Source organism: Convolutriloba macropyga, chromosome 3 (assembly GCF_964194025.1).
Source record: "Convolutriloba macropyga chromosome 3, txConMacr16.3, whole genome shotgun sequence".
Classification (NCBI taxonomy): Eukaryota; Metazoa; Xenacoelomorpha; order Acoela; family Convolutidae; genus Convolutriloba; species Convolutriloba macropyga.
In genome coordinates, this window is record NC_134470.1 from 749,177 (window position 1) to 775,616 (window position 26,440).

Below are 26,440 nucleotides of genomic sequence, written 5' to 3' on the forward strand. Positions count from 1 at the left end.
CATAGAAGCGTTCAAGTATCTCGGATCATATGTCAGCCTCAAGCATGGAGACCTGCAGGAAGTCAATTGCAAACTTGCAGAAGGTAGACAACGGTTTGCTAACTTCCAAAATCTCTGGAAGAGCAAGCAGCTCAGCGTGCACCTCAAGTGCAATTTGTACAAAGCACTCGTTTTATCAGCCGTGCTGTACAGCTCAGAGACTTGGACTCTTTCGAAATTAATGGAGAGAAAACTTGAGAGTTTCCACTGTGGTTGTCTTCGGAGAATTCTACGTGTGTCATATCTGGAGGAAGCAACGAACGAAGAAATTATGTCAAGATCACGAATGCCCAAACTATCCACGATGATCATGCTCAAACGGATAAAATGGTACGGACACATCCAGAGAATGGAACCAGGAAGATTAGCCCGCAGTGCTTTCGATTGGGACCCGCCCGATCAATACGTCCATGCTAGACGCGCGCCTGGGGGGCAACGGAAAACGTGGATGAGTCAAATCGAAGGAGACTGTGTACGAAACAAAGTATCGTTAACCAGATTGCAGGAGAAAGCAGCAACCGGGTCAAAGAATGCCTTCAACAATTTCGTCGTACAGCACTTCACAGAATAACCAAACAAATAACTCTTCTTGTTTTGTTTGTATTTGTTGCCAACCGTGCCTTTATTTCATATTTGGAATTAAAGTGTTGAAACAGTAGTAGTAGTAGTAGTAGTAGTAGTAGTAGTAGTAGTAGTAGTAGTAGTAGTAGTAGTAGTAGTAGTAGTAGTAGTAGTAGTAGTAGTAGTAGTAGTAGTAGTAGTAGTAGTAGTAGTAGTAGTAGTAGTAGTAGTAGTAGTAGTAGTAGTAGTAGTGCAAGTTATACAGAGCTCTCGTGTTATCAGTGGTCTTATATAGCTCAGAAACGTGGACCATGAATAAATCAACGCAACGGAAACTCGAGAGCTTTCACACCGATTGTCTGTGAAGCATACTATGTTTTTCATATCTGGAGAGGGTGACAAATGAAGATGTACTGGCTAGATCACGTATGTTGACACTTTCGGCAATGATCATGATTAAACAGTTGAAATGGTTTGGTCATGTCATGAGGATGAAAGACGATCGTCTAGCGCTCCGAGCCTTCACCTGGGAGCCGACAGAAAAATATCGCTATGCTAAACGAGCTCCAGTGGGTCAACGCAAGACGTGGCTGGATCAACTCGAGGAAGATTGCTCAAGGAACAACATGAGCTTTATCACCTTACGACAGAAAGCCAAAAGAGAGTCTAAATCCCGCTTCAACAGTTTTGTCAAACAGCATTTCCTGGATTAAATGAACTCAAATAAACTCAAACTTATATGCATTTCATAAACTTGTTTATACTTATTGTCATTGTCCCTTTATTTCTCTATGGAATTTAAGTGTTCAAACAGTAGTAGTAGTAGTAGTAGTAGTAGTAGTAGTAGTAGTAGTAGTAATAGTAGTAATAGTAGTATAGTATTTAAAGTTTACTCATCGATTTGCAATCTGAACTGTCTTATGTTTTTTTGAAGTTTGTATTAATCGAAGTTAGTTTTCCGTTGGGGTTAAGTTTGTTCCATTTGCAGAATATTATCTAAGTTTAGGGATAGTTTTCCTGAAATTTGTCGATAAAGTTGCTCAAGAGTGTTTTCATTAAGGGTTATTTTGTTCATTTGCCGGTTGTGTTTACGAAGATGCCTTGACAGATCATTGAAGAAAAGAAACTGATCTGGCAATGAAGCTAGCTCTGGTTTGATGTAGTTTAATTTTTGGGGCTGCTGGGTTCACCCCTGGCACCTTGACGCGTTTTTCGCGCAGCTGGTGGTGGAACAAACAATGTTGGCTCAATTTCATGTTCTCCTTCCAGGAGTTCTAGTTGAAGCAATTTTTCAGTTAGCAAGCAGCCTGCAATTTCTCAGTTTCTATTTGTATGTTATACTATTACCATCAAACCATTTGGCATCTGTTTGTGAACGTGTTCGAGTTTTCGTAGTGGTTGCACATTTGGAAACGCCCTGGGCGATCCATAATCGAGAACAGTCATTATGTATCCCTTATATGTGTTCAGTTTGATTTCATTTCTGGACAATTTTGAAAGGCTCCTTTTAATTGAGAAGAGTGAGCTGAGTTGAATGCCTTGCACGATCTTTGTGTTGAGTTTTTAGTCTACATCAGATGACGACTAATCATTACCCAAGACATTATGAGAACCGGACTTTGAAACCTCTGTGTCAAACAAGGTACACTCGAGGTCCCCAAAAGGTACCATTGAGCTGTTCCTCAGATTTGGAATTGAGCACTTTTGACGTTCAGTTCCACGCTTTTTGATTAGTAAAAATTTGTTATTGCCGTTGTCTCTTCGATTGACTGCTGTTTGCTGGTAAAGTCACTTTTGATGTCCTCAGCGAATCAATGGACGTTAATTATATTTTCGGGTAGGTCGCCGATGATGATAGGAAGCAGTAAGAGCTCAAGCAGGGAGACGTGTGGAACTCCGCTAGGGACAAGCAGGAAATTAGATACAATTCCAGTTACTTTTTTCATTCCGCTTGTAGAATTTTGAAGCTCTCAGTGAAGAGTCTCAGTAGTTTCCAGCGAACTGAAAAATCTTGCACCTTGTGCTTGTGAGAGATTACTTTAAGTGTCATAGTATCGATTGATTTTGCAAAGTCGAGATATACTCTTCCTAGCTGTTGTACCGTCGTATAGTTTGTTCATTTTGTCTAGAAGGATCAGCATCGGGCTCTTTTTTTGGAATCCAAGTTTAGTTGGGTGCACAATAGCTTGAGAAAAGGGGTACAATCAGTTGAAGATTAGTCTCTCGAATGACGTCGACAAACATCACAAGATAATAATAGGTCGGTAACAGGAGAATAATATGTCCTTTTTGGTACAGGAGTTATCTGGCCCTTTTTCTTCTGCTTTGGAAATGAATCTTTGTTTATGGCAGTCTGGTAGAGATGGTAGATTATTTGCAGAGCTTGGCTGCATTTTTGAGAAAAATCTGCAATACCGTCCGGTCAAGTTGATTTGGAAGTGTTCAGTTTTTCTAGTAATTGAAACTGATGGCAAGTCAGTTCTTTGAAGTTGTACCTGACTTGGCCTCCATCTGGTGAACGCAGATATCGATCTTGAGGTGCTGAAGACTATGGTCTAGGTATTGTCATCGTCAAGGGTGTAGTTTAGTGAGAAAATGGCGTCAATTTTTGTTTTCAGTGCAATGTCTGGGCTGCTTGTTTGCATTATGTCCATTTTATAGGTATCCTGAGATGAAAATTTATTTCAGGAACTGATCTCCAGGGGGATTTTTGGTTGTCTTCTCCTTCCAATTTGTGCTTGGAGTTTATATCGCCGGTTATGACGGTGCTACTGGAATGCCTTGTTTTCTAATACTAGTGGAGTTTCTTGAAAAGCTTTAGCATGTTCTCTTTGCTCCATATGTACTCACTGGGAGCCGGCGCACTTAATAGGCAGCAAAAGGGCACCAGTTCATCAAATTCTAATTGTATGAAAAAGTTGTTGTTGTCCACCGGAAGATCAATTCTTACTTCAATCGCGCTCAGGAACTTGTTCACCGCAATTCTGACGTCTCCATGTTGTGAGATCACCTCTTCAGATGTTCGATCTTCCAAGAACATTTGCAATCGTTCCTTGATCAAGGCGCCAGATTTCAGTGATGCAAAAAATGTCATACTCGGACGGAAGTACACTATTCGCGGATTGGTTTTGCCTTCTTACGTCCAACCTTCTGTGTGCGTTAAACGTAAGCGTTTTCAAAGTTGTGAAGTTGATGATGTTTTCTTTTGTGGGGAAGAGCCATTTGGATTGAGTTGGGTTTCAACTGCTGGAGGCTTAGGTTTTGAATTCTAAATGTCATTGCATCATATCCATATTTGGCAAGAGGTTAACGTCACAGCCTTAGAGCAGCGTTTCATTTTACAAAATACTCCTTTATCAACTCAGGACTTGGAATTTAGCTGAAGAAACTATCATTGATCGAGAAAAATTAAACTTTTGAAGTAGAACAAATTGGAGTTTAGCTGAAAAAAGTTTGAAATTTATATTATTTTAAGTGAGACAGTCATCAATAACAAGACTGTACGTTTTTAATTCTTTATTACAAGAAAAAAAATATTTCAGATTAGGAAAACGCCAATTAGAATAAGATTTGAGCATTAAAAAACGAAATTCTTAAACAGTGAAATAAAAAGTTGACATAAATATTCAAGAACAAAAAGGAGAGAAACAATTTCAGCGACGACCAACTTTCTAAATGTTTTAAAGTAACTGTTTTTTTAATAACAAAACAAAGTCTTAAAAAGCGTACAATTCTAGTAGAGGAACGATAAGTGATAACATGGTCGACTTCAAGAATTCTTTTACGGGAATCGCCTACAGGTTCAAACAGATTGGAGAGCTATGTGACACACTTTGAGCTCCTAGCGGAATTACAAAAAAGGGAATTACAAACAAAATTGTTGTTTATTACACTAATAAACAAAAACGAACTTTTTTCATGGCGCAATTAGTATGAAACGGCAGTTCAACAGCTGAAAAACTCACTCTAGAAGGCACTTGTAATGGGGTATCCGAATGACACTGACCCCTATATGTTAACCACGGACGCCTCTCTCTCCGGTATTGGCACAATTATTTCCCAAAAACAACAATGGGATGACCGGCTGATTGCTTACGCAAACAAAATGCCTAGTAATAGTCAACGAAATTACTCGGGGAACAAAAGAAAAGTTTTTGCGATAGTTTTTTTCAGTCAACGCTTCAGAAATTATCTATTGAGACAAAAATTTAGAACCGTTACAGACCAAGAAGCCACTACGGGGATATATATTTTGAAGAAACTAGACGGATTATGAACTAGACGGAAAAGATAAAAACATCGAATAATCCGATTTTGAAATCAACTATAAAGCTTGAAGAGATATTATTCGTGCAGACTGTTTGTCGAGAGTACCACAGTCTGGAAAGGACCACAATTCTGTCCATGTGAACCAGGTGCATATGGAAGACAAAAACATCTGGTCCTCATCGGACTAGAGAAATCTTTGGAACAACTGGTTGAACGCCAGAAGAATGCAGCCGAACATATTGTACTGAGAATTTGGATAGAATCTAAAAGCGCCCTCAATCGGCAGGAATTTCAAGCGCATTGTGGAAAATCTGCAAATACTTTAGCAACTTCGAAGAGAAATTGATCTAATCCAAAGAAAAAAACGTTTTGACAAATTCAACAATTTAACACAATTACTTGTCTAAGGATCACGTTTAAATGAGATTATTCCTTTCCCTCATGGACATCACGAACATTTTGCTACCACTAGGACATCTGCTCGGGTTAAGGATCGGTTCTACTGGCCCCGTATGAACAAAAGGTGTCCATGCTTGGGTGAGTTCTTGCAAGGTATGCAGTAGTACGAAACCGCCACACAAGAAACTTATACACAAACCGAAATTTTGAAACCCTGGTCAATCTTTTCGGAACGCTGCTTTGGCCTTGATGGGACCCTTACCCGAGTCAAGTTGATACCAAAACATTCCCTTAAATTGAGGTTACTCTACAAGGTGGTATGAAGTAACTCCAATGAAAAACCAAGAAGCGTCATCAATAGCTAAACGTATGAGTCGCAAGTTTCGCTTGGAAAAAACCCTGCATAGTGAAAAAGGCAGTAACTTTATGCCAAATCCTCTCAGAAACATGTGTACAGAGCTGGGAATTACAAGGCTATCAACAACAGCTGGTCATACTCAGCAAAACGCAATGATAGAGCCTATAAACGCTAAATGGACGAGCGTCTTGAAAATCAATTCGGTGAACATCGCAATACCTGGAGCGATTGCCTTCCGCTAGTAATCATGGCGTACAGACCATCAATTCACTCTGTGATCAATTACAGTAATTTTTACCTTCTTTTTGAAAGACTGTGTGGTCTGCTAATTTTTTGCCTGGATCAAATAAAACAAACAAAATCTATCTTACATTGAGCTAGATCGTTGGTTGTTTGAAAGACGAACAACAGTTGTGCCACAAAATGTTAAGGGAAAGCGTGGATGTGGAGCAAGAAAGACAAACACATCTATTATGACCGTGGCAACACGAAAAAAGTGATTTGGAAATGGTGTTCCAACCCATACAATTCGGTCACACAGACAGATTTAAAATATATAGTGGACCATAAAATATACATGAAATAATAAACGATCTCATTTTTCAATGATAATGTTAAATCTGAAAAACCAAAAAAATCATCCATGATCGAGTTAAACGTTTTAACAGTAGAAGTGATATAAAGGTAATCTAGGAAGAGAAGCACTGAAATAAGAAAAAATCAAAACGACATTACAGAGGACAAAAATTTTGTGGAAATTGATCTAGACACTCCATTATTGACATAGAAGAAAAAAAAATTTACTGCTGAAAGGAATATTAGTAATAAACCTAATAGTCGAAACCACAATGAAACATTTAAAGAAGAAGATTTTGAAACAACAGCAGGTGGGAGTACCAGTGAATCAATTATTCCTAGCAGAAAAATTACAAGCAGAAGCACAAAGTTACCAGTGCCAAAAGTAGCAGCACATCAGAAGCGGGATAACCTTTAAGAAACAACTGAAAGAAGAGAAGGCAACAAAATTTCCAAAAGAACAACGTTCACTTGGAAGGCGATATCAAACAAGAAGTGCGTCCGGAAAATAAAATACATGGAAACTGAAAGACTTTTTTTGTACAACTATAACGATTCAGTAAAAAAAACTGATAAAGACAATAAACTGATAATTTTTAAAGCGAGATAAAACAAAATGCTGAAGGCAGCGAACTGAAATTCAAATGCACAGCTTAGCTGGAAATTTATCCTTTTGATTAGCGTAATAATATTTACACAATTTCTAGAAATTGTGAGGTATGATTTTGAAAAAAATTCTGCAAACGCAAAAATGTTCACCATGAAGGAACAGACCAAATGGAAAAGGTCACATATCAAAGAGAAGCAGTTAAACCGGGGAGGACTTATCTGCTCCAAAATTAGCATTAGTAAATTAAAATACTCTTTAATCAGAACCGCATTCACTGTAATTGTGCAGAAAAATGGGTTGGTATGACGATGCAGCATACCACAACAAAAAAAATCACAAGTAACTCCTACGTTTTTGCTGTTAAGTGAATCAGTCTGCAAACACCAATGTCAGGGACACAAGTTGCGGTCGCTGGATTTGGTTGATTCTGAATTCAGTGCTCCTAATGGAATCCTTAGTAAGATCACTGTCGGCAGAGAGCTATATCTTTAATGACACCACCCGATAGAAACTCACACAAAATTTTCGTAAGTCAACAAAGAGCTCAGGGATTGCACGCCGGGAGGGGCTTTTTTGTCCATAAATAGGCTAAAATTATCGTACGTGTTGTATAAAACATGTTCTGTACCAGGGAATTATCTGTTACGGTGTCCTTTGAGAAGAGTTCAAAAGGAATACTATACCTGGACCCTATTTCTAGTGCATTCGATAGAAATTTTACCATAACGAACTGCGATTGCTTGTACCCGAATGCAATTGAGTTGAAAAGCGGGTCAGGGATTACGTAAGGCCGACTGCTAGAGCTAATTGATAAGCCCAATGACATGTCCAATAAATGCCAAAGGCTTTTCATTGATGATCACGTTGAATTGTCTAAGACAGCCTCAAGGGTTAGGTACTCGATTTAAAAAAATACCAGGAATAGAAGTTTTTCGGACAATGATTGTTGGCGCTACTTCAAATCAGCTACAAATGCCATAATACAGCAAAAAATAACTTTTGAAACTGAAAAAACCTAGGTTTTGGCAAAACTCAAAAATGGTCAAAACTGAAAATTTTTACAAGTTGGGAACGAAGTTTTGTACATCCCCCCAAGGTTTGGAATGGAAAACCCAAACAACCCAGGGTTATGGCACGGTTACGGTTACCTCTATGCAACTCACGGACCTAACCAACGTTATTGCATAAGCCCCACAAGTGTGGCTATTAGCACTTAAGTGGTGCAAAATTGGTGCAAATGGTGCAAGTTGTTTTTTTGTGATATTAGTTGTTCATTAAAGGTCAAATACCATACATTCGAGGCATTTAGAGCCACGTAATAGCCATCCGTGTTTATGTCAATGAAAGTAAATATTTCAGTAATTTGACCTTTACTATGTAAACAATAACCTAAGTCACTTTCTTCATTACCCAATCAGAAACAATTAGCGATGATGTTATAAAGGATAAATTTTTGATAGTTTGCTTTGACTCAATTGTTTGAATAGTGAAACCAAATTGTTTTTAGAACCATTGGAAACTGTTATACAGAGCAGTGGGCTCTCAGATTGACTAAAATTTGATTGATTCTTTAACAACTTTAGTCTTTTTGGCTAAGTTTTGCTAGATCTTAAAATCTTGCGAGTTTTAAGTTAGTTGAGCTCACTTAACGAGAAGTTAGCAACAATATTAGCTACTGGCTGAAGCCTTAAAAACTTCAGCGAGAGATTGAACATGCACTATCACAAAGGATTTTCTTAGATTCAATCAACAAAATTAAAGTTACAGTCCTTTAATACGTCCGAGCGACTAATTGTTTCAACGATATTGTTAGTCAATCGAACCCTGTGAAGAACCAGGTCGGCGTAAAGCTTGAGAACCAGGCTGTGATAAATCGTTTTCGCTGAGATTCTTGAGCAGCCTAAACAAGGAGGCTTATATGAACTTGAGATCTTAAAGTAAATCAACAGGGACCAGAAAATCGGCCACCTGCGGAACGAACACTTGGTTTTTTATTTCTTTGCACAAAAAAAGACTGCAGTTAAACTGTGTGACGGTGAAACATACATTGTATTTGTAAAGGCAAAAAATTATGAATCGCTGCTCTATATAGCAGAATTTAAAATTGAAACAATTGAGTAATGATATTCTGTAATATGTAGGTTTTGGCAAAATCAAAAGTTGGCGTGTACTGCCACTATATACACAAATGCAAAACGACGCAAACCAAAGAATAGCAGTTAAACCAAGGAGGACTCATCCACTCCAAATTAGCATGAGTACACGAAAATACGCATAATAGCATGATTAAATTGAAATACGCATATACTGTAAATGTGCCGAAAAAAGTGGTTGGTGCGACGATGCAACATACCACAACAAAAAATCAAAAGTGATTCCTACATTTTACTTATTAAGGGAATCAGTATGCACAACCAATGTCAGAGTTAAAAGGTGCGTTCACCGGGATTGCTTGACTTTGAATTCAGTGCTCCTAATGGAATCCTTATTGAGATCAATGTCGGCCAAACCGAATCAGAGTTTGTTCAGAGAGTACCAAAAATTTCCATTAGAGGCAGAGCTGAGAAAGATATGGACTACGTCTATCCAATTGACTGGATCAGTCCAAATGGTGAACAACAAACAGGTAAAATCAATGCTGTATTTTTCATGGGAGCCTCGTTCATTGAATTTAGGGAAACATTTGAAAGAACACGTTTTTAGTTTCAAGACACTATTAAACAAGAGCAAATTTTGTTTTATCAATGAGAGACACTTTAATTAGATTCAGTACAAACTAATTTTGAATAGAACTAAAAACAAAATATCTTAACGATAGTTAATTGTTCAGACTCGACAACAGCAAAAGTAGTCAACACTCTAAAGAAGAAGTAATTGAAGAGCAAATTAGACAAAAAAATGTGTTGTTCGGTTGAAAAACAAGACGAAACAGATACAGGATTTTCATTTTTTAAAACAAACCCGAGGAATTCTTATTACCCAAACGAAACATTGAGGATCACGTGACGTAGTTTCACAACAACAGATATATCTGAAACAAATCACAGGAACTTAAAGCTAGATCTAATTTGCGATGGGACTTTTGTGGCATGAAACGTGAAAAAAATAGTTATTTGAATGTCACATAGAATAACTGCATAGATCTATGAGTTTAATTCAATGGAAACTTCCACCAAGTTTCCTTAGATCAAGAAAAGTCTCTGGGGTTGCACTTGGAAAGACGGGAGGAGTACTTTAGGTCCATAAGTGAGCTAAGCTTGTTGTCCGTGTTGTAGAAAACATGTTTTGTATTGAGGAAGTACCAGTTATTGTGGATCTCACAACAGTTCTGAAGGGATCAGATACATCAACCGTGTTTATTGAGCATTCGAAAGCAATTTTTCCGTAACGAACTGCAACTTGTAGTCTAGTCTAATTCGAAAGCCAGATTATATGCCCAATCAACGCCAATTGGTTTAGTTCTGCAACAATGGAAAGGCTTTAAATGGATGAACACTTTGAGTTTTCTAAGTCAACACAAAGCTTAAGGTATTAAAAAAACAAATAACAGGAAGAAAAGTTTTCCTGAAACAAGGAGTTTTATATGAGCATGAGATCTTAGCGTATTTCAACTGTGAACTGAAAGACGCCACCAGAGGCGCGAAAACTTAGTTTTTAAATACTTAGGTAGCAAAGTGAAACAAAATCTGGCAAGTGGCGAGGGAAGTAAACTTCAGTTTGGTGACTATTTTCATCGGATTGAAAATCATGTTTTTTGTTGTACGTGTGTTTCTCTCAATCGATATGCTACGCAGTGGCACTAATCATGTGGTTGCACTACAGTCCAATAACGCAATGGGAATATTAGAGCATTTTAATCATCTCAAACGAAGTCCTGGGGTACGAAATTAAAAAAAAGGACTGCAGTTGAATTGTGTGTCGGTGAAATATACATTTAATTTGTGAAGTAAAAAAATGTGAATCTCTGCCCGATATAGCAAAGAAAACAATTTTAAACAATGGATTAATGGCATTTTATAATAGAATGGCAAAAGCAAAAATTGGTTACTACTGCTACTTTTACCTGAATTATACGAAATCGAGTGAGTAATCAGTCGCGAGGTTTTTCGGATTGTTGGAGTGACATCCAATAAAATTTATGTAGTACCACTGATGCAGCTGCAGCCTCCAGATAGCGTGGGCAGACCAACGAAAACAGTAAGAGTACAAAGTCCTTGGATGTTATAACTTGAGATTTGATTAAAAACATTGGAGAGCCGAAAAGATCTAATTCAAGTTGGTCCTGAAAATCTCGAATTTTTGGACTCTAACAATTGCGTTAGTAATTGCATGGAACAAGCTATGTTTTGAAATTTTTTAATACGTTGTCAACGTTTGAATTCTACACTATGCATGCAGAAACTGAACTTTGTTATTTTACTTCTTATCATGCACTTGAGATGTACTTAGAAGATGTTCAAAAAAGATATTAAGAAAGACAGCAAGCAACATTTCCGTTGAACAGATTTCTGTTTTTGTTTGGCATTTGTTTTCTCAACTCAATACACAGAGATATAGCGTAAAAGAATTGACAAAATACTTGATCACAAATACGAACAAGTTTAAAGCGCTTGTATATTTCCAGCGCACTGGAAACCCTGATACTTTCAAAGAGTTATTGAGCACTGGGATACTGATTCTGAGGCTGAGAAAACGCCTGACATTGAAGCGAGAGTAGAAAACTTAGCTGTGAGACTACATTGTGCTACATCAGGAACCAGCAAGTGATATGAAGTCATTGGACATTAATCTTCGGCACCAAGGCAACCTCAAATCTCTGCTCAAGAGTTTTTAAATACTTAGGTAGCAAAGTGAAACAAAATCTGGCAAGTGGCGAGGGAAGTAAACTTCAGTTTGGTGACTATTTTCATCGGATTGAAAATCATGTTTTTTGTTGTACGTGTGTTTCTCTCAATCGATATGCTACGCAGTGGCACTAATCATGTGGTTGCACTACAGTCCAATAACGCAATGGGAATATTAGAGCATTTTAATCATCTCAAACGAAGTCCTGGGGTACGAAATTAAAAAAAAAGGACTGCAGTTGAATTGTGTGTCGGTGAAATATACATTTAATTTGTGAAGTAAAAAAATGTGAATCTCTGCCCGATATAGCAAAGAAAACAAATTTAAACAATGGATTAATGGCATTTTATAATAGAATGGCAAAAGCAAAAATTGGTTACTACTGCTACTTTTACCTGAATTATACGAAATCGAGTGAGTAATCAGTCGCGAGGTTTTTCGGATTGTTGGAGTGACATCCAATAAAATTTATGTAGTACCACTGATGCAGCTGCAGCCTCCAGATAGCGTGGGCAGACCAACGAAAACAGTAAGAGTACAAAGTCCTTGGATGTTATAACTTGAGATTTGATTAAAAACATTGGAGAGCCGAAAAGATCTAATTCAAGTTGGTCCTGAAAATCTCGAATTTTTGGACTCTAACAATTGCGTTAGTAATTGCATGGAACAAGCTATGTTTTGAAATTTTTTAATACGTTGTCAACGTTTGAATTCTACACTATGCATGCAGAAACTTAATTTGTTATTTTACTTCTTATCATTCACTTGAGATGTACTTAGAAGATGTTCAAAAAAGATATTAAGAAAGACAGCAAGCAACATTTCCGTTGAACAGATTTCTGTTTTTGTTTGGCATTTGTTTTCTCAACTCAATACACAGAGATATAGCGTAAAAGAATTGATAAAATACTTGATCACAAATACGAACAAGTTTAAAGCGCTTGTATATTTCCAGCGCACTGGAAACCCTGATACTTTCAAAGAGTTATTGAGCACTGCGATACTGATTCTGAGGCTGAGAAAACGCCTGACATTGAAGCGAGAGTAGAAAACTTAGCTGTGAGACTACATTGTGCTACATCAGGAACCAGCAGGTGATATGAAGTCACTGGACATTAATCTTCGGCACCAAGGCAACCTCAAATCTCTGCTCAAGAGTGAAAAAAAGGACCTCGGAAAACGACAGAGGAAGGCAAGAGACTGTTCGAAAGAACAAAAAAACAAATGTGCAGCTCCTAAACAATAGGGTCTCCTTGCCCACTGTCCTTGGCCGGGCTTCATTGACGCGCAAACTTCTACCACAATCATGGCTCAGATACCTTCTCAGGAATAACAACTGCTTGAAACAATACCTAAGCTGTCTGACGGTGTTTAACTGCCAAAATTCGTCTTGGACGTCTTATCTTTAGGTCCGAAGCATCCAATCAGAGACAAATTTAATGAACTTCTTTGCGGATATAGACAGATTAGTTCGTGACTTAAGGGAGAACAACACTGATGGTAAAAAGCTATGAGAAATGAATTTTTCGGCACAGTGGTACTTTATCAATTTAGGTGAGAGACCACTGAATAATTGGAAAAAAATATCTCACAATTTTTTGAAAGATCAAAAATTACTTCTGTACCATTTGCTAAATGTTGTGGTGTTTGTGTTATGAAAGAGACCACATACACGGATAAGCCAAATGAAATACAGTTTCGGTCAATTTGAGGCTTGTATTGGAGAAAGATCTATCAGAGGCTCAAGAAAACAGAATCAAAAGCAGCCAGGCACTATACACTTGCTAAAGTTAAAAAAAAAAAACGCTACGCGGCTTCGGCCTGTTCTGTCATTACCCGGTAGCTGTTACGAGATGCTCAATAATTTATGTCCCGTTTTTCCAGAAGATACCAGTTGCAATTATTGAGTCTAACACGAAAGGTTGCAGATCCGCTTTAGAGCCTACCAATTTGGACGCGGATGAACAAGCACTATCTCCCGACCTTGAACGCTTGTACAACGATCTGTCGGTTGAGGAGGAAATTGAAATTTCACTCAAACTGTCCTCCAGTGGCGAGGTTCCTGAGATTCCGAGGTTAGCTCTGAAGAGCTTTTCGAGACTAGCCGTACCGACTGTTCACTTTGAGTCTAAAAAGATTTGATACACGCAATCGGATGGTTTAGCCATGGGTGCTTCGCTGGCAGTAATTTTGGCGAAATTGTGGATGAAATCTTTTGAAAAGTCCTTGCAGAAACAAAAAGAAGGACGGGATAACAAAACTTCTGATATGAAGGGAAATTGCATTCATTGCAATCAACGTGTTGCTTTCCGGGGCACAGGAGTCGAGTGTAAATTATAGAAAAAATGGTTTCGTGCAAAATGCTAAAATATCACTGACTCGCATTTTAAAAACATGCAAGAAATTGTATGGATCTGTTCCTATTGTGCAGAAAGGTACAACAGAGGACACACAGGAATTGAAATTATTGAAGAGATATTTAGATGACATAATGTGCACTGTCAAGGTGAACCACCTAGATTGTTTTGATAAGGCATATTCTCTTCACCAAAACTTACAATTCACTCTAGAGGTATCCACCGGTAATTGAGACTTTGCGTTGCTAAACCTGAACATAGACTTAAACGATGAAAGAAGAATTAGCTTTCATTGATATCAAAAATTGACTGATACCGGCATATTACTAAATTTCCGTAGCTGCGCACCACTACCAAAAAAGAAAATTATCTATCAGGGGACGGTACATAGGAGTTTCAATTCAACCAGTGAATAGCAACCCTATGATGTAGCTCATAAGAAAAATCAGGAGATCTGGACTGAAAATCATTATCATACTGAGTGATCTCCCATTATTGTTAATGAGACCTTGAATATAATAGTCACGAAGGAAAAGTTACAAGAAATCCCACCAAAAAAAGAAAAGCATCTGAAAACAATTGAAAGTCGTGACAAAAATTAGCTTAAACCGTTGTTTTTGTTCAAGATAGAGGGAACATCACTCAAACATTTTCAAGTAGGTTGAAAAAATTGTGTGATAACCAAATCAATTTCACAACGAGAAAACTAGGAAATTGTTTTCCCACCCTGAAATAATCTTTTGATGAAAATGTGAAATCGCATGTGGTATATAGAGTTACATTTAATGAATGTAGTTCCAACTAAGTTCCAAACCAGCCGACATGCTACCACTAAAATTTCGGAGCTTCAAAAGAAAGACTCCCTTGTGGGACAACATCTCGTTGAATGTTGTGGCACAGCTAAAAATACTGATTGGGAGATTCAAGATGCAAGTTGAGCGGTTGAAAAATTGATGGCAGTAGAAGCAAAATACAACAAAAAGCTAAAACAGCAACTAAATGCGAGCAACAAGTGCCGGGTGGGATTGACATTGAAGTTAAGTTCAAATGCAAAAGTTTTGACTTTTGAAACTCAAAAAGTTTTTCGTGTATATGTTAATTCCTAACTTTGTCAACCCACCAAATAAAGGGTAACAACAGATAGAAATAAAAAAAACTCTTTTTCAGGAATATAATACAGTATATCTGGTATTTTCAAAAACTCGAGTATAAAGATTAATTTAATTTTGGTGAAATAAATTTATATAAACTGTTGTACATATGATTTTAAATGTAAATAAATTCAAAAAATCGTTGCTATTTCAACTCATTTCTAAAAGAATTGAATAGATAGAGTTAAAGACAAGTTTATATATTTCTAAATAGTTTTATTCGATTGTTAAAAGAAAAAGAACTGCAGTTGAACTGTGTGACGGTGAAACATACATTTTTTGTAAAAGTAAAAAATGTGAATCTCTGCTCGATATAGCAAAAAATGAAATTGAAACAATGAATTAATGGCATTTTATAATAGGAATGGCACAACCAAAAGTTGCAACTACTGCTATTTTTACCTGAATTATTCGAAATCAAGTGAGTAGTCAGTCGTCAGGTCTGATTCAAGTTGGTCCTGAAAATCTCAAAATTTTTGGACTCTAACAATTGCAGTGGTAATTGCATGGAACAAGCTATCTTTTGAAATTACTTTAATACGTTGTCAACGTTTGAATTCTACACTATGCATGAATAAACAGAACTTTGTTATTTTAATTCTTATCATGCACTTGAGATGTACTTAGAAGATGTTCAAAAAAGACAGCAAGCAACAGTTTCGTTGAGCAGATTTCTGTTTTTGTTTGGCATTTGTTTTCCCAAATCAGTACACGGAGACATAGTGTACAGGAGCTGACAAAATACTTGATCGCAATGACGAACAAGTTTAAAGCGCTTGTATACTTCCAGCGCACTGGAACCCCTGATACTTTCAAAGAGTTATTGAGCACTGGGATATTGATTCTGAGGGTGAAAAAGTGCCTGACATTGAAGCGACAGTGGAAAACTTAGCTGTGAGACTACGTTGTGCTACATCAGGAACCAGCAAGTGATATGAAGTCACTGGACATTAATCTTCGGCACCAAGGCAACCTCAAATCTCTGCTCAAGAGTGAAAAAAAGGACCTCGGAAAACGACAGAGGAAGGCAAGAGACTGTTCGAAAGAACACAAAACAAAAGTGTAGCTCCTAAACAATAGGGTTTCATTGCCCACTGTCCTTGGCCGGGCTTCATTGACGCGCAAACTTCTACCACAATCATGGCTCAGAAACCTTCTCAGGAATAACAACTGCTTGAAACAATTCCTAAGCTGTGTCAAATAAGCTTAGGTATTTTCAAATAAACTAATAAACGTTATATATTGAATAGATTTTTGAAAAACTGTAAAAATAATGATATCATTCCGGATTGTTTAGAGTTTGGAATTCCCAAAAATAAAATTTTCAGAACAAGCGATGTGTAAATTTCGGCTTTAGCTCATAGGAAAACTAATAAGTTGTGCAGAACAAGGCCCTTGATTGTTCGATAAAAATCTTGAGGAGGATAGGGAAAAAGTTGAAAAAGAACTTTTACCGTGAATAGTGTACAGCTTTAGAAGTGAAAGAAATGAGACATCATTACAAACTGATTGTAAGAGACTTGACGACAAGTTGGCAAAACTGTTTGAGAGTCAGGACAGGCCTTTGCTGAATGGATCCCATAAGAGCGTTGGTAGTATGGACGGTGTTTAACTGCAAAATTCGTCTTGGACGTCTTATCTTTAGGTCCGAAGCATCCAATCAGAGACAAATTTAATGAAGTGCACTTCTTTAAGGATATAGACAGATTAGTTCATGAGTAAAGGGAGAATATCACCGATGGTGAAAGGTTATGTGAAATAGAATTGTTAACAAAAGTAGTACGCCAAATGTTTACGTGAGACACCAACGGATAGAGGGGTTAAAACAGTTCAAAATTTTTTGAAAAATCAAAAATTTTTTAATGCACCATTTAATAATGGTGTGGTGTCTGTGTGATGAAAAAGACCAGATACTCGGATAAGCTAAATGAAACTAAGCTCGTAAGGGAGAAAATGACGATCTCACGATAAAAACTGAGAAACTGACAAATAGCAGTCTGCTTCAACTATTGAAAAGCGAAAGTTAAGAAAAAGATTTATCACAGGCAGAAGACAACAGGATCAACAACAGTCAGGCTTTATGCACTTGCTAAAACACATAAAAAACGATACGCCGCTTCGGCTTGTTCTGTCAATACCGGGTAGCAGTTACGAGAAGCTCGATATTTTAGGTCCCCTTTCTCCAGAGTATACGAGTTGCAATTATTGAGTCTAACTCGAAAAATGCTAGAGCCGCTTTAGAGGCTACAAATTTGGAGGAAGATGATCAAGCACTATCTCCCGACCTTGAACGCTTGTACAACAATATACCGGTTGAGGAGGCAATTGAACATTCACCAAAACTTTACTCCAGTGACGAGGTTCCTGAGATTCGGAGGTCAAAAAAGGAAGAGTTGCTTTGCGACTAGCCGTAACGACTGTTCACTTTAGGTCTAAAAAACTTTGGTACACGCAATCGGATGGTTTATCCATGGGTGCTTCGCTGGCGTTAATTTTGGCAAAATTGTGGATGAAATTTTTTGAAAAATCCTTGCAGAAACAAAAAGAGGGACGGGATAACAAAACTCCTGATATGAAGGGAAATTGCATTCATTGCAATCAACGTGTTGCTTTCCGGGGCACAGGAGTCGAGTGTAAATTATAGAAAAAATGGTTTCGTGCAAAATGCTAAAATATCACTGACTCGCATTTTAAAAACATGCAAGAAATTGTATGGATCTGTTCCTATTGTGCAGAAAGGTACAACAGAGGACACGCAGGAATTGAAATTATTCAAGAGATATTTAGATGACATAATGTGCACTGTCAAGGTGAACCACCTAGACTGTTTTGATAAGGCATATTCTCTTCACCAAAACTTACAATTCACTCTAGAGGTATCCACCGGTAATTGAGACTTTGCGTTGCTAAACCTGAACATAGACTTAAACGATGAAAGAAGAATTAGCTTTCATTGATATCAAAAATTGACTGATACCGGCATATTACTAAATTTCCGTAGCTGCGCACCACTACCCAGTAAGAAAATTGTGTATCAGGGGACGGTACATAGGAGTTTCAATTCAACCAGTGAATAGCAACCCTATGATGTAGCTCATAAGAATAATCAGGAGATCTGGACTGAAAATCATTATCATACTGAGTGATCTCCCATTATTGTTAATGAGACCTTGAACATAATAGTCACGAAGAAAAAGGTTGCAAGAAATCCCCCAAAAAAGAAAAGCATCTCAAAACAATTGAAAGTCGTGACAAAAATGAGTTTAAACCGTTGTATTTGTTCAATATAGAGGGAACATCACTCAAACATTTGCAAGTAGATTAAAAAAATTGTGTGATAACCAAATCAATTTCACAACGAGAAAACTAGGAAATTGCTCTCCCACCCAAGAAATAATTTTTTGATGAAAATGTGAAATCGCATGTGGTATATAGAGTTACATGTAAGGAATGTAGTTCCAACTATGTTCCAAACCAGCCGACATGCTACCACTAAAATTTCGGAGCATCAAAAGAAAGACTCTTCTGTGGGACAACATCTCGTTGATTGTTGTGGTACAGCTAATAATATTGATTGGGAGATTCCAGATGCATGTTGAGTGGTTGAAAAATTGATGACAAAAGAAGCGAAATACAACAAAAAGCTAAAACAGCAACTAAATGCGAGCAACAAGTGCCGGGTGGTGTTTACATTGAACTTTATTTCAAATGCAAAAGTTTTGACTTTTGAGACTCAAAAAGTTTTTCGTGTATATGTTAATTCCTCATTTCGTCAACCCATCAAATAAAGGATAACAACAGATGGAAATGAAAAAAAAAACTCTTTTTCAGGAATATAAGACAGTATGTCCGGTATTTTCAAAAACTCGAGTATAAAGATTGATTTAATTTTGGTGAAATAAATTTATATAAACTGTTGTACATTTGATTTTAAATGTAAATAAACTCAAAAAATCGTTGCTATTTCAACTCATTTCTAAAAGAATTGAATAGATAGAGTTAAAGACAAGTTTAGATACTTTGCAAATAAATTTATTCGATTGTTAAAACTGACGATGAACGCAATGTTCGAAAACGTTCGTTTTTTAAATCAATTTAAGTTTTAATTGACAATTCTTTCTTCTCTGCAGTTTAATACACGAAAGACTTTTGACAATTTAATTATCATCCAACTAACTTTCTGTTACTGGTAGAGTTTTTCGCAAGCTTAGTTGTTGGGCAACTTTTGTTATGTCTCTATTTATGCAACGCATATTGAACAACAAAATCTTTATTTTACTGCAATGTTTTCGGCTCCTTGTTTATTGAAAATATCGAGACATTGAAGGGTTCAAATTTTTGTTCCACATCCCCGCAAAGTAAAATTTTAAAAATGCAATAATAATCAAAAGCATCCTTTTTTAACAATTCAATATAAGCCATTAACTTTTTTTAAATTTGCAATATCTAAGTGAAAGTTTTCGATAAAAATCTTGTTTTTGCAAAATATGTTGATGAAAACAAAACTGATAAACTTGTCAAAATTGATCAGATCGTTTCTAAGAAGTTCAATAAAATCAAGCGCAAGGAAAGTTTGTGGCGAAATACAGTCTGTCCCATTAAGTAGAAATAAACAACGTGTGAAAACGTCAAATACAATTTGAACTTTGATTTTGAATTATAAATTTGATCTTTGACCTTTGAAAACTGTCCAGCGGCTTATGAAACGTTGGCTCATTTCAACTTTACTGGCACAATATAGAACAAATGCCGTTCATTCTTAGGTGAGCCGGATTGATAATGGCAATTATCGTCGGGTTTCATTTCGGCAGAAATTGTTCAACTGTTTTTCAAAGAAAGTCAAAAAAGTCAAAGAAGTCAATCTCATGCACTTTTTGTAAAACACACAAACAAATCACTGCTTTTTTTGAAACAATAACAGAGGTACATAAAGAGAGGAAACATTTTGGAAAAATGAAGAAAAAAGATTTTCTAATTGAATGTTTGGATTTGTATAAATTCTTATTACAACTAAAAGATGAAAGTGCTTTCTTCCGGCAACAAAATAACAAAATAATTGTCAATCTAATTGAAAAACAAAACAAAAAAACATCGAACCAAATCCATGACAACACTAAAGTTCAACAGCATCAACAACAAGCTAAGAGTTTTTATCCAAAGTTTATACCAAGATAGACATAGACACTTATTCTCCCGGATAGTAATAAAAAAAAACTCAAGCAAAAGGTCTGAGCCCAACTACAGATATATACTCCTATCCTTCTGCAAAAGTTCAAGACTTATCCAATATTGTAAAACAATACAACAGCTATTACAAGTTTGAAAAACTTATTATACATGTTGGACATAACAATATTGATTCGGGAAATAGCGGTTTGGAAACAACTATTATTTTATGGAATCTACGTCGGAAAGTATAAAAAAATTGTCACCACTCAAAGTTGCACTTTGCCTAACTCCACCAGTTAAAGATGTTTTTCTTGGTCGCAGCAAAAAATAACGAAAACCTAGACAAAAATAATGAAGCGTTTGAAAATGTGGCAACGGATTTGAGTGGAGTTTTTGACATTGACGTTGTTTTTTTTGGTTAATATACTGGAAACGAAAGGTATCAGCAATGATGGAGTACCTCCATCAGTCGTTCATGATTTACCTCAACTTGTCAGAAGTGTTCGGAATTTCTACGTATATCTTGGGCTTACGGTGTCGGAAACTGAAGAAAACCGAGAATAATCAACCGAAAATTTGGAAAAAATTTTTATCTCGATGATGAATTGATTTCCATCCAAAACAAGAATTTTACCTGCACTTCATAATAAATTTGGCTGATGTTTTTTTGAAATATAGAGCAATGCTACTTTTTTTGATATTTTTTAATTTTCAGTATACTTATAGAAAAAGAAAATCAAACTGTAATTCATATGCAAACAATTGAAAAGCATTATTGAATTAAACCTAATGTTTGTAGTTTTTTTAAAACAGTTGACTCAAAAAGTTTTGTTTTCTTCCTAAAACTGTTAGCTTTTTATTAACTTTTACGTCTCATGTTGTCAGGTGACTTTGAATTGATCCCAGGGCCTCAACTGGAAAATTTGATTGAGTATTCAAGTAACTTCGAAAACAGAGCATCAAGCTATTCGCCTTTATTTTACCTTATTAATTGTCAAAGCCTGAAAAACAATTTTGAAGTGATTTCAAAATTTTTGCGATCAGTGCCCATTAATACGTTTATCGCTGTAACTGAAACCTGGTTGGACACTCATTGTAATATTGAAAATAATTTTTTAACAGCATCGCACACTTTCTGTTAAAAATGTAAATCAGACAAAGCAGGGGCTTCAAACGGCGGGGGAGTAGGTATTTTTGTCCCGAAAAAAATTACCGCCAGTGTTAACTGAACCATTGAAACGATTGATGAGAGTTTTTTTTAATCCATTTGGGTTGAAATAACTGACCCTCTGACGATAAAATTTTTTGTTAACGATTCTTATTGCCCAAACAAACGTCCTGGGGTGTATTTTCCTAATCGGTTAAGTACCGAGCTATCGAGCTATCAGGGGCATATAGGGTTACAGATAACGTTATTTCGCTAGGAGATTACAACTTGAGTTATCTAAGCAAGACGGAAAAAACAAAACTAGACATTTTTGCGTCAATTTCAGGATTAGAAGTTGTTAAACTAAGGGATGCAACCAGATGTACTGCTAAAACATTTTCACTTATTGATCACTGTTTCATTTCGAATGATCAGATATTTGCCTACAATGTCACAACAACCCTTTTTAACTCCCACCATTTTCTTGTTATCTTCAAATCAAACCTCTAATTGAAATTGAGAGTGACAACATAATAACAATAAGTTATTTTCGATTTTTCTCACGTTTTAAATTTAACAGAGATCTTGCCCTTTCCAAAAGTGGAAAAATGTTAGAATGGCAACGATATGTTTGATTATTCATAGATATTCTCGAGAAAACTGCCGCAAAACACGCACCTATTCAGACTGTTCACAAAAGAGGAGAAAATTTTAAGAATTCTAAGCCCTGGTTAACACAAGAATTGAACCATTAGATAGCCCTAAACATTTGCTGTTCAATAAATGGAAAAGAAGACCTGACTACGAGACGCAGAAATAATTTAAGCGTTTAAGAAGGAGATTAAGGGAGGTGCACAATGATTTTTGCATCAATTTCTTCCAAAAATTACAACATGTAAGGAACAATGGAAATTCATTATCGGATGATCAGTCCGAATGAAAAAAGTGTCAATTCGATTAGAGAGTGGTGAAATTTCAAGGGAACCAAAAATATCGTCAATTGTCTAAATAGATCATTTGCTAATCTAGGTGTTTTCAAAGGTTCCGATATTGCTTGTAAATACCCTGATAAACTTAATATACCTGAATTCACACTCAAGACTGTGACTAGAAAAGAACTCTATTCAGTCAGTGGCTCTCTAGGCAGCCAATCTAAGGCAGCCAATCTAAGTTAATGACACTGGAGGCGCTGTATATAGAAACACTAAAACCAGCCATCAACACGCGCGACGAATACCGAACACGAGAATTGTAACTGAAAGCTTAGTATTGGGGGATGAAATTCCAACTTGAAAGTAAGACACGTTATGAAACGAAAATTTCAAATTTACAGTTGAACAAAACCAGAGTAAGTTTAAGGTAATTTATGTAGGTTTTTTAATGAAAAACATGTTGTTATGCATCTGCTTCTCCAAATCGAAAATGTATATTTACTCAGATGTAAAATTTTTTAGATACAACTGTAGATATGTAAAAATTCGTTTTAAATTTCCATGAATAAGTGATTTTAGTGATTTTCTTGCTTCTCATTTTAGCATTTTGTATTTTTTATAACCTGATGATGCACTCAGAGTTCGAAAACGTTCGTAAGAGAGTTTTACGTTGACAATCCTTTTTTAAACCTCAAAAAAAGGAAACGTTTTTAAGAAATCGTTGAATGATTTCTTGCCCTCACAACACGACAAAATTCCTTTGAATAGTAACGTAGGAGCTTTTAAAAGTTATTTTTATTTTTAGGAAGAAAATTTTATTGTGATTCTTTAAGAAATTTGTTGATGTTTATTACTTTATTTTGTTTGAATGATTTGAAATAATTTTTTTTTCAAGTATTTTTAACCGTATGGTTATAATTTCAATTTACTTGTTGCAAAAAAAGACCAGCAGCCTAAATACGGAGAACCTTTTTCTATTGAATTGTGTGTGAAGTCAACTTTTTGTTTCCAAAAGCAGCTTTTCAGTCAACATATTTGCAAATTATCCAGATGAATTTTAGTGCCTTTGCAGATGAATTTTAGTGCCTTGCTGAATGCTGAGAAATGTTGCATTGATATAGCTTAACGAAGGTACTATCTGATAGGAAAGTTTGTTTAGCAACGCGATATTTGCGGTAAGTTGTCGCTAAGATGGCTAACTCAAAGACCTGAGTGAAAATGCGGCATGAGCCCAGATGTGACAATTCAAATGATCATAGACACCTTTGACAACTTTTCCTTGGAATGTTCTTTTATTTGAAAACTTCTTTTCTGTGAATTGTATATTTTTTCGGATTTGTGTTGGCGAGGTTTGTTCGCGGTTTACTTTTCAAAAAAATGGGCATCGAGACTAGTTTAAAAATTTTTGTTGTTAACTCTCCTTGTTTTCAACCTGCACTTTTATTTTAGAGCACAAACATTCACAAGCCGTTATTTGTATTTTAGAGCAATGATATCACATGACGCGATTCGCTAATGGAAAACTAGAACGGAACTCGAGACGATTTCGAAAGAGTAGAGAATATCAACCAATAAGTATGGCTGACGAGAACGAGGGTTCTGAGGTCGAAACAGGCCCGAAAGGTGATGAGAATTGGAATCATGTTGCTGGTGAAGCAATACCGAATTATGAAGAAAGCAATCCGCTGAACTCAATGCTAAAAACGACTTCGCCTTTGTTACCTTTCTTAGTGCTTATGGCATTGAAGCTTCTATTCGATGCGCGAATTGAGCTGTTTTTATGCATCGCTCTATTTATTACGTGCTTCAAGACAAACAGTTTGTTCCTAGAGTTAACGGGCTTCAGAAAGGACATGCCAAAAGTTATTCGAGCTGCCCAACTTGCTAGTTTTATGCTCCTGAATGTGTTTTTCATTCTTATAGTGTATTCCGAAAAGTCAATTTTGCGCATTTTTATTTTCATGAAACCGGAAGTCCCCCTCGATATTTACCACGTAATTTTCTACGTTGCGCTCGTTGACTTTTTGATTAAGATGGTCACCATTATAATGAAGTGTTGTGTATATATGGTTCCATCACGCCTCTTTCCCAGAGCATTTGAGGACAAGGGGTGGGTTTATTTATCAATCGAGCTTGTTTCCCAATTGTACAGGACAATTATTCCATTTGGGTTGTGGGTCCACATGCTAATTCAAATGCATCATGTGTCAGAGTACATTGTCCATATCATTATCATTATTATGGCTGCGATTTTTAAACTTTTCCAGCTCAAATCAATCGGAGAAAAAGTTGTCGAACAATTGAAGTCATTTGGCAAGGAAATGTATCACGCAATGCCCGTGGAACCGTCTACAAAGACATGCCCTATATGTCAATGCGATTTTATCAACCCAGTTATAACTGGTCCATGTATGCATATATTTTGTAGCAAATGTCTGGCTTCGTGGTGCAATCGAGACAAAAAGTGTCCAGTATGCAAAGAAGAGCTAGTGAACGTTGAGTCAATTGACTATCGCGATGGATACACTGGCCAATATTTACAATTGTTTTGATAGATAAAGAGAATTGATATATTACTGAGTTTTAGCTTTTGAAGTGCATTGTACAAAGTATAGTTGAGCCATTATACATTCATGGTGATTTTTTGTTTTTGCTTAGCAGAGCTAGCCATCAAATATTATTTAAGTAACTAAGCTGAATGCATCAAATCATTGAAGGTACGCAACTTGGATTACTATTACTATATAGAACAACTTGTAGTTACAATTGACTTGTTTCAAATCAGGGAGTTATAGATTCTGGAATTCGAACTTAAACTCAATCTTTGACTCAGGTGAACCCTATCGAAACAAGCATGTTAAACAAACATTTCATTAAGTGAATCGTGCAGTGTTTGGATGAAATTAATTCATTAATGCTTAATTTTTCCCCTTAAACTTTTATTTCCCTTGGTAGTTCTGAATTTGATTGTTATTAATGGTCCCAATTATTCTATTGAACCGCCCTCATAGCTGGTTTTATTGTTCCAACATTTTTCAAAATGGGGGAAAATATATGCGAGGATAGCTTTGTTTTGTTCAGTTTCACTTTGTTTACGCATCGTAGAGGAAAAACGAAAAACACAATTTTGTAGCCCTCATGATCTAGTTTGGATTTATATCAGAAATGTTATCAGAAATTTGAAGAAGAGAACTCTTAAATTTCAAAGGAAAAATTGAAAAATGAGAAAATAAACTGGGGGGTGCTGACAGATTGCATTGAAATATAAGATAAATGGATCAAGATAAAATTAGAGAAATAGGTTAAGAGGAGTTTTGATTCTCATGATTTTGTAGCCCTCATGATCTAGTTTGGATTTATATCAGAAAAATTATCAGAAATTTGAAGAAGAGAACTCTTAAATTTCGAAGGAAAAATTGAAAAATGAGAAAATAAACTGGGGGGTGCTGACAGATTGCATTGAAATAGAAGATAAATGGATCAAGATAAAATTAGCGAAATAGGTTGAGAGGAGTTTTGATTCTCATGATTATTTCATTACAGCTTCAAGCCTAAAAATTAACGGTTTTAACTATTTGACCAAAACTTTCCAAAAAAAATAAATTTTTTTTCTCAAAATTTTGTTCCGTCTCTGTTTAGTCTCTGCTGAGTAAAACTATTGTAAGAACAATTTTTCTCTGTATCGAACAGAATTTTCAGAGAATAGAAGACTTCGGGCAATTTAGAGTTCTCAAAATAGCAGAAATCATCTCTGAAAATGTAAAACTAAAAGCAGAAAAATGTGTTTTTTTCTGTAAATTGTGGAGTTGTTTTTGCAGACCATTTTTCTTATTTCACCAGAATTAACCATTTCAGTATTTTTATAACCGCGGAGACGTAAAAAAACCGTTTCATGGAATGAACATCAAATCAACCAAATTCATTATTAAAAAGAAAAGATGGAAATCTTTTTTTATCTGTTTTATTTATATTCCTTATGTTGTCAGGACAGATCGTTTTATCTAACCTCCTCTAGTATAATGCAATA

At 36.1% G+C, this 26,440-nt stretch overlaps 2 protein-coding genes across 2 annotated transcripts in view; both read left to right on the plus strand.

The window, feature by feature from the left end:
• Positions 1 to 26,440, plus strand: part of LOC142335857 (DNA-directed RNA polymerase I subunit RPA12-like) — a 160,378-nt gene that overhangs the window by 97,990 nt on the left and 35,948 nt on the right. The gene's annotated exons all lie outside the window — the stretch shown is intronic.
• Positions 23,894 to 25,393, plus strand: LOC142335855 (RING finger and transmembrane domain-containing protein 2-like). The gene has a single exon (XM_075384183.1). The coding sequence runs from the start codon at positions 23,913 to 23,915 to the stop codon at positions 24,963 to 24,965; it is 1,053 nt and encodes a 350-aa protein (XP_075240298.1). The 5' UTR covers positions 23,894 to 23,912; the 3' UTR covers positions 24,966 to 25,393.

Coding starts and splice junctions, on each gene's coding strand:
- LOC142335855 (XM_075384183.1), top strand. CDS start 23,913: ATGACGCGATTCGCTAATGGAAAACTAGAACGGAACTCGAGACGATTT.